The 14,535-nt window shown below is 48.6% G+C and overlaps 1 protein-coding gene across 5 annotated transcripts in view; it reads right to left on the bottom strand.

Annotated features, from left to right (window-relative positions):
- Positions 1-14,535, bottom strand: part of PAK6 (p21 (RAC1) activated kinase 6) — a 39,562-nt gene that overhangs the window by 6,541 nt on the left and 18,486 nt on the right. For all 5 annotated transcript variants that reach the window (XM_061430759.1, XM_061430760.1, XM_061430761.1 and 2 more), the window contains 2 exons: positions 5,504-5,712; positions 3,985-4,638 (listed from right to left, as the gene is read on the bottom strand). In XM_061430759.1, coding sequence (XP_061286743.1) covers positions 3,985-4,638; positions 5,504-5,707 — 858 coding nt within the window. In that variant the 5' untranslated portion in view covers positions 5,708-5,712. The remainder of the gene's footprint in view (positions 1-3,984; positions 4,639-5,503; positions 5,713-14,535) is intronic.

Here is a 14,535-nt window from a genome sequence, read left to right as displayed (position 1 = left end):
CCCATGTTCCCGCCAGTACCCAACCCTTACCTGCCTTTCCCTAGTCTGTTGTGGTGAAGCAGTGGGACCTCCAGCTGAGGGTCAGGAAAGGACCTGGATTCTGGTCTTGCCATGAATCCTATGCCAGTCCCCCTCTCTGAGCCCCAGTTTCCTCTGATCTGGGGAGCTGGATAAAATGCAGAGTCCTGGGCCTTGGGAATGGCCTCAGTAGGTTCTGAGAGCAGGGACTCTGCATTTTAACAAGGCCCTGGAGACCCGGGTTCGATCCCTGGGTAAGGAAGATCTCCTAGAGGAGGAAATGGCAACCCACGCCACTATTCTTGCCTGGAGAATTCCATGAACAGAGAAGCTTGGTCCCTGGGGTTGCATTGAGTCAGACATGACTGAGCAGCTAACACACTAGCACTGGGTTTTGAGGTGGGAGGAGCTTGAACCATAATTTGAGCTGCTCTGTGATTCCATGGCTGCGGGGAGCCCATGGGAGGGCTGGGTCTAGGGGTAGAGGGAGCGTGGCCACCACTGAGGCTGTGGGGCCACAACCAGGAACAGAAGTATCATGCCCTGTCACCCAGAAGCAGCGCCCAAGGCTCTGTAAAAAGGCTGCCTGCTGGCCAAGGCGGATTTAATATAGAAAATGTGCTCTCTGAGCAGCATTGGTGTGGGCGGAGCTTGAGGACGTGAGAAGCTCCTAAAGTTGCCCTCAATGTTATCCTCTTGGCCCTTGACCTCTCTCCACCCTGGATCTCTAAGGAAGGCAGACAATTTCCCATTCCTTCCGGCCTCTCAGCTTCTTGCATGAGCTCTCTGCTCTGAGGATGTGTGGACACGGGGAGGGTGGGGACAGGCCATGCAGAGGGGCTGAGGAGGGGGCTTCATTCCTCTCTGCCATCAAGGCCCCAACGGAGACCCTGAGCTCAGGGCCCGAGGTTACAGGGGGTGGACCCAGTGGAGAGGCCAGCACCCATGTGGTCTAGGACACGGGGGTGGTGGGCCAGGCTTGGTCTTCACCTCTGCAGGGTCTGGTCCCAAGTGTCCCTTTGTGGGCTTTGCTGCCTGTCTCCACAAGGAGGGAGCTTCTACCTCACAGAGCCACCAGAAAGGACCGGGTGAAGCTTGTTAAACCACTCCAAGAAAGCGAAAGGGCAACAAAACGTGGACTTAATTAAGGACTCTGGATTAATTCTGGAGTTACTTGTGTGACTGAGGCCTCTTGCAGGGCAGGAAGCCACTAGAAAGAAAAGTCGTTCGTGGAGTTACAACGCTGCCCCATGTTCCCTTCCTGGGCTGTGGTAACAGGGCCGAGCTCTCCAGCTGTGGGCTCAGGAGGCTGTTCTGTCAGGGCTGCACAGGCAGAGGCCATCTCATAATATTTAAGAAATAATAAAGCCATTTACAGAGGGCTTACCACTTTAACAAGGGCATTAAGTGCCTTATCTCATTTAATGCTCATGGCCCTGTGGATTGTTTTATTAAGCCATGGGTAATATTATTATCTACGTTTGTAGATGAGGAAATAGGCTCGGAGAGGTTAAGTAACTTGCTCAGAGTCACTCAGTAGGAAGCAGACTTCAGCCCCGGTCAGGTCAGCCTGACCTCTCACCTCTATGCAGTGGTCTGACTGGGAGTCCTTGGCATATAATGGAGTACATGATACACAGCAGGTATTTAACCCAGGTTTGCAGATTGCTGAGGTCTTTCTGACTCAGCCTTTCTGCCACTAAGTGGGGCCATTTCTAAATCCCTCAAGCTCTGTCTTACCTCCTTGGCCTTCCTGTCCCTCCTTGGGTCCTCTTTTGCTCTTTGGTCAAAGTGAGTGACTGCAGACCAAGTGGCACAAGAGCCGAGGGCAGTAGTTCTCAACTGGGGATGATTTTTTCCCTTGAGGAACACTTGGCAATGTCTGGAGGAATTTGGGGTTGTCCCATCTGAGGGGTGCTACTAGCATCTAGAGGGTAGCAGTCAGAGATGCTTTTGAATATCCTTCAATACACAGGAGAGTCCTTACCGTAGAGGATTATCTACAGACGTCAGCGGTACAAGGTTGAGAAGCCTGGACCCAGAGTGGCTAAGGGGCAGTCTTGGCCCTGCCTTTTAGGAGCCTGGCTTGAGAACATCTGTCCAGAAGGGTGTGCCCAGGGGGCCAGATTGCGAACTGTGGTGTCTCTGAGTGCCAGACAAGTGCCACCTGCCTCCACAGGTACAGGGGAGACGCTGCACCCCTTGCAGCAGCAGCCCACAGTAGGTGCCTGGTGAAGTGTGCAGAGATGGGGGATGGCCTGGCCCCCTGCTGTGGGGTGCAGGAGGAAGCTCTGGGCCATGTATGCCAGTTTTGACACCCCCTTTTTTCCAAATCCCTGAAACCACCTCCCTGCTCCATCAAGACCCTCTAAGTGCACTTTCTGGTGGTATGCACTGTCCTGCTCCTTCCTTAGTTTTCTGGGGAATGTCTCCCCAGGGACACAGCCTTCCAAACCCCTCCACCCGCTCACAGGCACTCATGTTTTCACACATGACATATCAAGCCACGTCTCATCTATTCCTCCCCAAAACCGAGCCCTGTAGGGGATCCCAGCCCACTGTCCTTTGTCCCAGTGGGGGCTGGAGGGCACGAAGCCCAGACCTCCTCTGGCTGGCAGCAACTTAGAAGGGGTTGAGGGTCCAGGTCACTCCCAACCCCGCTGTCCCCCACACTCAGGCGGGACACAGAGGCACCATCTGGGAGGGGAGACTCTGTCACTCAGGCTGCTGTGCTGGTTATTTCTTAGATCTGACCTATAACCCTCGTGGGCTTCGCTAGTGGCTCAGTGCTAAAGAACATGCCTGCCAAGCAGGAGACACGTCGATCCCTGGGTCTGGAAGATTCTCTGGAGAAGAAAATGGCAACCCACTCCAGTATTCTTGCCTGGTTTGAAATCCCATGGACAGAGGAGCCTGGTGGGCTGCAGTCCACAGGGTCGCAAAGAGTCGGACACGATTTAGCAAGTAAACAGCAACAAGCTCATGCTGCGGCCTAAGCTCATTTCTGCCTGTCCCTTAGGAAGAAGCTAAAAGATGCCTTTGTGAAAAGGCCTTCATGAGCAGGAGGTGTGAGCCCAGAGGGCCCCCCACCCCTAGCTGACTCTTTGAGTCAGTCTTCTCATCTGCCAAATGGGAAAGGATGTTACTGTCACCACGGACGGCGTGTCATACGGTATGGAAGAAGCCAAAGCTTTCTCTGCCTGCCAAGAAATGTCACCATTAGGGCTCCATTCACTGTTTCCTTTTTAACAAGAAAAATGTGTGCATTTGATACTGTCACACATGCTGAACGCTGGTTCTCCTGATGCTCCCAGACCCAGGCAAATTCAATCCTCTAACTTTTCACAGGGCACACAATATGAGAAAAAAATAATTATAGAAATGTTAAACAGAGCAGCAACCACTAGAAAAAGGGTAGGTAGGAAGGAGGGGAGGAAGGGAGGAGAAGTAGTGCAGGGAGGCTGTGCCTGACCTCAGGAGAGCCCTGGGAGAAGCAGGGGTTGAGGCCAAAAGAAGATCTGAGAAGAGAGAGAGCCAGAGAGACCTTGCCCCCTAAGTCCTAGAGCACCTACTTCTTCTGGGGCCTGGGTAGGGGTTGCTGGTCACTGGAGGCAGGGGAGGGTCTGGGCTTGTGGTTAAAAGTGCTGCTTTTTCAGGGGGCATACCTGCCTCCCTGTGTGGTCTGCCTAGACACATTCCAGAAAGCAGGAGTATCAGCTGGGGCATACTGGAGCCCCTCAGAAGCCCCTGCAAAGTGACCTGGCTTGCAACCTCTGACGCACATGTGCTAAGCCTTTGGAGAAGGAGCACTCAGCTGGTTCAGGGTAGAATCCTCAGTTGATGATCTGTTGCCTTCCCCCAACCTGACCATGTAAGCAGGCAAGGCGGGCAGGGCCTGTGTCCCCAGTGGATGCAGTGGGCCCAGCTGCCTACCCTGGTGAGAGTAGGGGCCCCGGCCTGACCTACCTTGCTCTGTGCTGGAGGGCCTGGCTTGCTGCTGCTTGGAGGGGCCGTGGCAGGAGCAGACAGGAACATGCTTCGGAACAGCCTGCGCTTCAGGCTGCTCTCCTGGGTCTTAGGGCTGGGGCTGCCCTCCCCGCCAGGCCTGCCCGCGGCCGAGCCCACCAGGCAGGACTGTGGCCGGGCCTCCTCGGGGCCATGCCTGGCAGTCTTGGTCCCACGCCTGCCCGTGGCTGTAGGGGGTGAGGTCCCAGTTGGGGAACTCTGCAAACAGGTGCCCAGCTGCAGGCAGCGCTGTGTGGCACCCTGGAACTCGGCAGGGCCCAGGGACTGTGCTTTGGCGGCCAGTCCATTGGGAAGGACCCGTGGGCTCTGCAGCTCGGGCCACGGCACCTGCCTGCGTCCTGCTGGTGCGCCCCCGTTGCAGCTGAGGTAGAGTCCGTGGGGGTCGCTGCGCTCAGACTGGGGGCTCTGAAGGTACATGTCCGGGTCAGCGGCCCACTGCTCATCCCCCAGCAGCCCCAGGGACTGTGCCCGCCGCCGGCTGGTGGGGCTGCGGCCGCGCAGGGTGTTGGAACTGATGACTGACAACTTCTGGATGTCGTTGAGCAGCCCGGAGATGTAGCCGTCCGTAGGCACTGAGCTGCCCCGCACCACCGTCTGCGGGAGGGGTGGAGGAAGAGTGTGGTGAGCCTCCTGTTCATGGTGGAGGGTGGGGGTCAGGTCAGAGAGGGGGGCCTGGAGGAGGAGGAACACCTGAGGACCTTGCTTGCTGCATCATCTACCTGTTCCTTAATTTTTCAGTCCCTTACCAGGGCTCACAGAGGGCCAGGTCTGTGCTGGGGTGGGCATAAAAGAAGAAGCTTCATTCTCATGGGCTCAAGAGCTCCACAGTCTGGCAGGGCAGACAGGTGAGTAAGCACAGTGTTTAATCCAGCATGCCTGATGGTGTGGGTGGCTGAGCCTGGGGAGCTGGTGGGACTTCAGACCCTGCCTGGAGCTCACTGCCATTCTCCAGCTCTATCTGTGGTCTTCTTGGGGGGCATGCAGAGTTCTCTGTGGGGAGAGGCTCCAGGCCAACGCTTTCCTCCACACACATGGCTTTGTGCCCTCCAAACCCCGCCAGGGCCCTGACCCCAATCCCTTTGAGGATCTTCATCACACTGTGTCCTGACCTACACAACGTAATCCCCCTGGTCTGTGAGAGCCCCAGGTCCAAATATTGCTTTGGGACATACTTAAAGATTGTTCATTGTTATCTGAAACTCAAATTTTATTGGGCCTCCTGTATTTTTATTTGCTAAATCTGGCAACCCTCCCACCCTGTGGGTTGGGATACCCCTCCCCCTTCAAACCAGACTCCTTCTCCCTAGGGAGAAGAGAAGAGGCTGATTAGCAGGGAAAGAAAACAAGGTAACTGATAGCTGGTTGTCACGGTTCCTCAGGTGCCTGGGTGGTCCTGCCAGCTGCCCTCCCTGGAGAGGGATGGTCTGAACCCCACCCTCCGCCCTCCCGCCCGCCTCACCTTCATGGGCTGGAGCTGCACCCGGGTGATGCGTGAAGGGTCCACCACGGGCTTGGGTCGCCGCAGCGTGTCCAGGATGTTCTGCCATTGTAGGGGGAGGCCCACGAACTTGCCTTCTTTGGGGTCGAAGGAGGTGTGCACGCGGTGCTGGAAGTTCTGTGGGGCCGAGATCTCGGGGCGTTTCTTCTTTTTCTTGCGGAACATGGTGCCTGCATGGGGAGGCTCAGGCTGAGCTCCGGCTCCACAGGGGCCTGGCTCCAGGGAAGCACAGGGGGCTGCAGCGCGTGCTGGGGGCCCAGGCTCCCTTCCCGGGCACACCCCCACCCCTACCAGCCAAGGCTCCCTTCCTGGGCACACACCCCCCGCCCATACCAGCCCAGGCTCCCCCTACCCCACCTCGCAGGCCTCTTCCTTGGGGGAATGGGCTAGCTCCCCACAGAGAGGTCCCAGAAGTAGCAAGAGCCCCATAAATAAGCCAACACAGACTACAAACATGGAAAAGAGGTGTCTGTTTTCTTGTCTGCGCCAAGTCCCCTGCCGAGCACGCAGACTCTGGGGGTGTGTTTTTATAAGATCCAAAGACATGACAAATATCATTCCACTGTCAAAGAGCTAAAAGGGGGGTGAGGGAAGAGGGAGGAAAGCCCACAAACGCATTTATGAAGTAAGCATGATCTTGATTCTTAAAGCAGATAAGACTAGTACAAGAAAAGGAAAATGTGAACCAACTTCATTTATGAACATAAAAGAAAATCCTAAATAAAATTAGCAAATTGAATCCAACTGTGCATTAAAGGTTTTTGTTTGTTTTTTCTTTTATATCACAGTCAACTCGGGTTTGTCCCAGGATGGTTCTAAAACAAACCTGTCAATGTGACATGCACCTTCACAGAAAGGCAAGCTGCTGATTCACAGGCACGCTGCCCAGTCAGGGACCAAGCTAAAAGGACCCTCGTGGTCCCCAGGTGCTTGGCCCTAATTCTGGAAAGGCCCTGAGCCAAGGGCACTGCTGGGGAGGGTGAGGGCCACTATCTTAGGGGGAAAAGACAGCCCAGCTCCACCTGGGCTCCTTTCTCTCTGGTCTCAGAACTCTGACTATACAAAACATCCCCTGCAGTCAAACCTCCATCCCTTACTTTGCAGTTGGGGGTTTGCCTAAGGCCTTAAGGGGCTTCCCTCATAGCTCAGTCAGTAAAGAATCTGCCTGCAATGCAGGAGATCTGGGTTCGATTCCTGGGTTGGGAAGATGCTCTGGAGAAGGAAATGGCAACCCACTCCAGTATTCTCACCTGGTGAATCCCATAGACAGAGGAGCCTGGCGGGCTACAGTTCATGGGATCGCAAGAGTCAGACACAACTTAGCGACTAAACCACCACCACCTAAAGCCCTACTAAGCTCCATCAACAGCTCTGAGTGACATGGGCATGCAGATCTGAGTGAGAGAGACTGGAGACCCAAGAGGCAAAGCGCTGACCCTTCCAAGTGCTGCTCTGGCCTTGCCTTCAGGGAGCCCTAGGCTGGGACCACATGTGATGGAAGACACTCAAATACTTTTATATCTGATGTGACTCAAAATAGCTCAATGGGTTTGTGTGTGTATGTGGGTGGGGGGTGTGTGTGCAAAAGACACTCAGTAGGCTCTTGTGTCAGCTATAAAGGTCACTTTCAACAAGACACGTTTTGTGTCTTGAATGCTTGGATCATTCATCTATCCACAGAACTGAATATGTTCATGGCATCAGAACATGGCATTCTCTTTTTTGCTTCTGCTCTGGAAGCAGAATTTTCCTGGTTACTTTCACAGGTTCTGGAGTAGGTCACAGATCTAGGAGGGAGCTGGTGCCCACTTGGAGGGAAGGGGGCTCAAACAGCCACAGCCTCTCCACATTCACCAAGAATGAATCAATCTGAATCCAGGTCATACCTCTTGGAATGGCCATCACTTTGGGGACCTTGAAATTCAGGAATCTATCAAACATTCCCACCAGGCAAAGCCACATGTGCAGAAGCTCCAAGAACCAAGGACTTTAGAATGAAATATACCTTTGAGTTATAGAAGAGAGGCAGGAAGTCTGCCACCAATTTGGGGAGATTCTGAGCAAGCTACATAAATGCTGTAACCCTCAGCACTCTTCATCTTTAAAGTGGGGTTAATAAAAGATAAAACACAGGTTTAGGGAGTGTTAAGTGAGCAGATTCCCATGAAACAGGGGCTTTTTCTCTTGCTCTATTACCTCTCTGAGCATCCTCTCAGTTCAGGGCCCTGCAGACAGCAGAACTTGAGCAGATACAAGTCTGGAAGTGATGCCCAACCCCTATCCTTCGGAGTCACCTGGCAGGGGTTATGCGTGATTTCTGGTACTAGGGCCCTTGCTACTTCTCCACAATGTAGACTCTTCATGGTTTGGTAAAACTTGACCTCCTCCTGGTGGTCTTTGGCTACAGAAGAATCTCAGTTCTGCAATTCTGTTCTCAGAGCGTCTCAGACCCTCTGGATCTGTCCAGACATCTCTGGATTAGCTCAGCTGACAGTTTCACTCTCCTCCCTACTCTGTGAACTCTTCTAGAGGTGCAGGGAACAGCCAAGAGTTGAAAAAGAGCTGGCTAATACTCCCTCCTGCAAGGAGATCAAATCAGTCAATCCTAAAGGAAATTAACTGAATATTTATTGGAAGGATTGATGCTGAAGCTGAAGCTCCAATACTTTGGCCACCTGATAGGAAGAGCCAACTCTTTAGAAAAGGCCCTGATGCTGGGAAAGATTGAAGGCAGGAGGAGAAGGGGGCGACAGAGGATGAAATGGTTGGAGGGCATCACCGACTTGATGGACATGAGTTTGAGCAAGCTCTGGGAGATAGTGAAGGACAGGAAGCCTGGTGTGCTGCAGTCCATGGGGTCACAAAGAGTCGGACAACGACTTAACAACAATACTCCCCCCAACCCCACCCAGAACACCCCACACCCTAACTTCTTGGCCCCACTCAAGGGCCCAGCATTTGCTGCAGGAATGTGCAGAGATGGCATCTTTAGTAAATGGTCTGTGTGACTCCGAAATCACCCTAACAACTACTCCAGAATAAAGTTCTTCCCACGGGTATCAGGAAGGGCCTGAGGAAAGGAAGACAGTGCAGGGTCCTAGGGCCCAGGAGTTGGGGTGGGAGGTCAGGAGCTGACAGAAGCAGTGAACTGAGCTCAGGCTTCAGGGGAGGGGAAGCAGAGATTTAGGAATCGGAGCCAGTCACTTAGTGAGTGGGAAATCCACACCTAAAGGGAGGCTTCCAGGACTCATCCAAAATGATGGTAAGGCCAACACTGCTTGAGACAACATGATTTTGCACAGAGAAAAATCTACACATAATCTTTTGGGATTAAATGTGAATTTTAAAAGTCCCTAATTCAAGATTGGTATAAAAAAAATCAATTGTATTTTTGCATACCTGCAACAAACAAATAGAAAAGGAAATAAAAAAAAAAAAATTCTATGGTACAATGGGAAATAGACCTTTGTGCTTTGTCCCCCAACCCTACCCCCCACCCCCATACCTGGTACAGAGCTCTTAAAACTCCTGGAATCCCCAGAGTGATAAAACTGTTGTAACTTTCAGCCTCACCCTCTCCTACTTCTGCAAAGGGAAGAGGGGCCTGGAGACTGAGTTATTCATTAGGTCCAGTGGTAAAGAATCTGCCTTCCAATGTAGGGGATGAGGGTTTGATCCCTGGGAGGGAAAACAAGATCCCACATGCTACAGGGCAACTAGCCACAAGTGGAAAGTGTGCATGCGGCAAGGAAGACCTAGCACAGCACCCCCCTCCAAAGTCATCAATAGCCAACGATTTAATCGATTGTGCCTACTTAATGAAACTGCCATTCAACCCCTCCGGGATAGGTTTCAGGGCTGATGAACCCAGGTGCTGAAAGGCTGATGTGCATGGAAGCTCTATGCCCTTCCCCTCTCCAGTCCAGAATCTCTTCTTCCCTTTGGCTGTTCCTGTCTCTTTTCTAGTGAACTAGTTATAGTAACGTGATTTCTTGACTTCCACCAGCCATCTCAGCAAATTATCAAATGTGAGAAGAGGGCTGTGGGAAACTTAATTTATAGCCAGCTGGTCGGAAGTACTGGCTTTGGAGTGGGAGTCCAAAATAGGGGGCAGTTTGTAGGGCTGAGCCTGAGGGGTCTGTGCTATTTCAGGAGTTAATGTCAGAATCAAACTGCATTATGGAACACCCAGTTGATCCCAGAGAGTTGGAGAAGTGATTTTAGGAAGAAAAAAAAACTTCTCATTTGATGTCAGAGGTGTTGTTAGGTAAAACCCTTCAGACATCCTTTCCCATTTTACATTAAAAATATCAGATTTTTATGAATAAATCTAATTGAAGAGGTGCAAGGTCTCTACATGGAAAAATATCAAACATTAAAGATAATAAAGAATGTTCATAGGTTAGAAAACTCAATATTATAAAATTATCAATTATTCCCAAATTAACCTACAGAGTTATTGCAATATCAATCAAAATCACAGCATAATTCTGTTGATAGAAATTGACAAACTGTTCTATATTCTATCAATGAAAAATCAGAAAGAGAAATTAAGGAATCAATCCCATTCACCACTGCAACAAAAACAATTAAGTATCTAGGAATAAACTTACTTAAGGAGACAAAAGAACTGTACACAGAAAATTATAAGACACTAATGAAAGAAATCAAAGATGATATAAATAGATGGAGAGATATTCTATGTTCCTGGGTAGAAAGAATCAATATTGTGAAAATGACTATACTACCAAATGCAATCTACAGATTCAATGCGATCCCTATCAAATTAACAACGGTGTTTTTCACAGAACTAGAACAAAAAATTTCACAGTTCATATGGAAACGCAGAAGACCCCGAATAGCCAAAGCAGTCTTTTTTTTTTTCAATTTTTAAATTTTATTTTATTTTTAAACTTTACAATATTGTATTAGTTTTGCCAAATATCGAAATGAATCCGCCACACACTAGGAAACCAAAGCAGTCTTGAGAAAGAACGATGGAGCTGGAGGAATCAACCTTCCTGACTTCAGATTATACTACAAAGCTACAGTCCTCAAGACACTATGGTACTGGCACAAAAATAGAAACATAAACCAATGGAAAAAGAAAGAAAGCCCAGAAATAAACCCATGCACCTATGGGTACCTTATATTTGACAAACGAGGCAAGAATATGCAATGGGGCAAACACAGCCTCTTCAATAGATGGTGCTGGGAAAACTGGACAGCTACATATAAAAGAATGAAATTAGAACACTTCCTAACACCATATCAGAGAAGGCAATGACACCCCACTCCAGCACTCTTGCCTGGAAAATCCCATGGACGGAGGAGCACGGTAGGCTGCAGTCTATGGGGTCTCAAAGAGTCGGACACGACTGAGCGACTTCACTTTCACTTTTCACTTTCATGCACTGGAGAAGGAAATGGCAACCCACTCCAGTGTTCTTGCCTGGAGAATCCCAGGGACGGAGGAGCCTGGTGGGCTGCCGTCCATGGGGTCACACAGAGTCGGACACGACTGAAGTGACTTAGCAGTAGCAGTAACACCATACACAAAGATAAACTCAAAATGGATTAAAGACCTAACTGTAAGACCAGAAACTATAAAACCCTTAGAGGAAAACATAGGCAGAACACTCAATGACATAAATCAAAGCAAGATCCTCTATGACCCACCTCCTAGAGCAATGGAAATAAAAACAAAAGTAAACAAGTGGGACCTGATTAAACTTAAAAGCTTTTGCACAGCAAAGGAAACTATAAGCAAGGTAAAAAGACAACTCTCAGAATGGGAGAAAATAATAGCAAATGAAACATCTGACAAAGGTTTAATTTCCAAAATACACAAGCAGCTCATACAACTCAATACCAGAAAAACAAACAACCCAATCAAAAAGTGGGGAAAAGGCCTAAACAGACATTTCTCCAAAGAAGACCTACAAATGGCTAACAAACACATGAAAAGATGCTCAACATCACTCATTATTAGCGAAATGCAAATCAAAATGACAATGAGATATCACCCCACTGGTCAGAATGGCCATCATCAAAAAGTCTACAAACAATAAATGCTGGAGAGGGTGTGGAGAAAAGGGAATGTTCTTGCGCTGTTGGTAGGAATGTAAATTGATACAGCCACTATGGAAGATGGTATGGAGATTCCTTAAAAAAACTAGGAATAAAACCACCATATGACCCAGCAATCCCACTCCTAGGCATATACCCTGAGAAAACCAAAATTGAAAAAGACACACGTATCCCATTGTTCACTGCAGCACTATTTACAATAGCTAGAACATGGAAGCAACCTAGGTGTCCATCGACAGATGAATGGATAAAGAAGCTGTGGTACGTATACACAATGGAATATTACTCAGCCCTAATAAGGAACACCTTTGAGTCAGTTCTAATGGGGTGGATGAACCTAGAACCTATTAAACAGTGAAGTAAGTCAGAAACAGAAAGATAAATATTATATTCTAATGCATATATATGGAATCTAGAAAAATGGTACTGAAGAATTTACTTACAGTGCAGCAATGCAGAAATAGACACAGAGAACAGACTTATAGACATGGGGAGAGGGGAGGTGGGGTGAGATGTATGGAAAGAATAACATGGAAACTTACATTACCACATGTAAAATAGATAGCCGATGGGAATTTGCTGTATGGCTAACAAACTCAAACAGGGGCTCTGTAGAGGGGTGGGATGGGGAGGGAGATGGGAGGGAAGTCCAAAGGGAGGGGATATATGTATACCTATGGCTGATTCAAAGAATAGCAAGAAGAGATAAGAAAGCCTTCTTCAGCGTTCAATGAAAAGAAATAGAGGAAAACAACAGAATGGGAAAGACTAGAGATTTCTTCAAGAAAATCAGAGATACCAAAGGAACATTTCATGCAAAGATGGGCTCAATAAAGGACAGAAATGGTATGGACCTAACAGAAGCAGAAGATATTAAGAAGAGATGGCAAGAATACACAGAAGAACTGTACAAAAAAGATCTTCACGACCCAGATAATCACGATGGTGTGATCACTGACCTAGAGCCAGACATCCTGGAATGTGAAGTCCAGTGGGCCTTAGAAAGCATCACTACGAACAAAGCTAGTGGAGGTGATGGAATTCCAGTTGAGCTCTTTCAAATCCTGAAAGATGATACTGTGAAAGTGCTGCACTCAATATGCCAGCAAATTTGGAAAACTCAGCAGTGGCCACAGGACTGGAAAAGGTCAGTTTTCATTCCAATCCCAAAGAAAGGCAATGCCAAAGAATGCTCAAACTACCACACAATTGCACTCATCTCACACACTAGTAAAGTAATGCTCAAAATTCTCCAAGCCAGGCTTCAGCAATATGTGAACCGTGAACTTCCTGATGTTCAAGCTGGTTTTAGAAAAGGCAGAGGAACCAGAGATCAAATTGCCAACATCCGCTGGATCATGGAAAAAGCAAGAGAGTTCCAGAAAAACATCTGTTTCTGCTTTATTGACTATGCCAAAGCCTTTGACTGTGTGGATCACAATAAACTGGAAAATTCTGAAAGAGATGGGAATACCAGATCACCTGACCTGCCTCTTGAGAAATCTGTATGCAGGTCAGGAAGCAACAGTTAGAACTGGACATGGAACAACAGACTGGTTCCAAATAGGAAAAGGAGTACGTCAAGGCTGTATATTGTCACCCTGCTTATTTAACTTATATGCAGAGTACATCATGAGAAACGCTGGACTGGAAGAAACACAAGCTGGAATCAAGATTGCCGGGAGAAATATCAATAACCTCAGATATGCAGATGACACCACCCTTATGGCAGAAAGTGAAGAGGAACTCAGAAGCCTCTTGATGAAAGTGAAAGTGGAGAGTGAAAAAGTTGGCTTAAAGCTCAACATTCAGAAAATGAAGATCATGGCATCTGGTCCCATCACTTCATGGGAAATGGATGGGGAAACAGTGGAAACAGTGTCAGACTTTATTTTTCTGGGCTCCAAAATCACTACAGATGGTGACTGCAGCCATGAAATTAAAAGACGCTTACTCCTTAGAAGGAAAGTTATGACCAACCTAGATAGCATATTCAAAGGCAGAGACATTACTTTGCCAACAAAGGTTTGTCTAGTCAAGGCTCTGGTTTTTCCTGTGGTCATGTATGGATGTGAGAGTTGGACTGTGAAGAAGGCTGAGCGCCGAAGAATTGATGCTTTTGAACTGTGGTGTTGGAGAAGACTCTTGAGAGTCCCTTGGACTGCAAGGAGATCCAACCAGTCCATTCTGAAGGAGACCAGCCCTGGGATTTCTTTGGAAAGAATGATGCTAAAGCTGAAACTCCAGTACTTTGGCCACGTCATGCGAAGAGTTGACTCATTGGAAAAGACTCTGATGCTGGGAGGGATTGGGGGCAAGAGGAGAAGGGGACGACAGAGGATGAGATGGCTGGATGGCATCAGTGACTCGATGGACGTGAGTCTGAGTGAACTCCGGGAGTTGGTGATGGACAAGGAGGCCTGGCGTGCTGCGATTCATGGGGTCGCAAAGGGTCGGACACGACTGAGTGACTGATCTGATCTGATCTGATCTGATGGCTGATTCAGGTTGAGGTTTGACAGAAAACAGCAAAATTCTGTAAAGCAACTATCCTTCAATTAAAAAAAAAGAAATTGACAAACTGATTCTATAATGTACAGAGAAACTAAGAATCAGGAATAGCCAAGACAGTCTTGAACAAGAACAAAGTTAGAGAGTTACGTTACTAGATATCAAGACTGATTATAAAGCTACCATAATTAATGCAGTGTGGAACTGGCACACAGATTGATGAGTCGACCAGTGGAACAGAAGAGAGCATCCAGAAATAGACTCACTCACATAAGGTCATTTAATTTACGACAGAGGTGACAGTGCAATATGGTGGGAACTGAAGGTCTTTTCCATAAATGTAGCTGAAGCAATTAGATATTCATATGAAAAAAAAGAATCCGGAAAAACGA

This window comes from Bos javanicus, chromosome 10 (genome assembly GCF_032452875.1).
Source record: "Bos javanicus breed banteng chromosome 10, ARS-OSU_banteng_1.0, whole genome shotgun sequence".
NCBI classification, from domain to species: Eukaryota; Metazoa; Chordata; class Mammalia; order Artiodactyla; family Bovidae; genus Bos; species Bos javanicus.
This window is presented reverse-complemented; position numbering and strand designations above follow the sequence as displayed.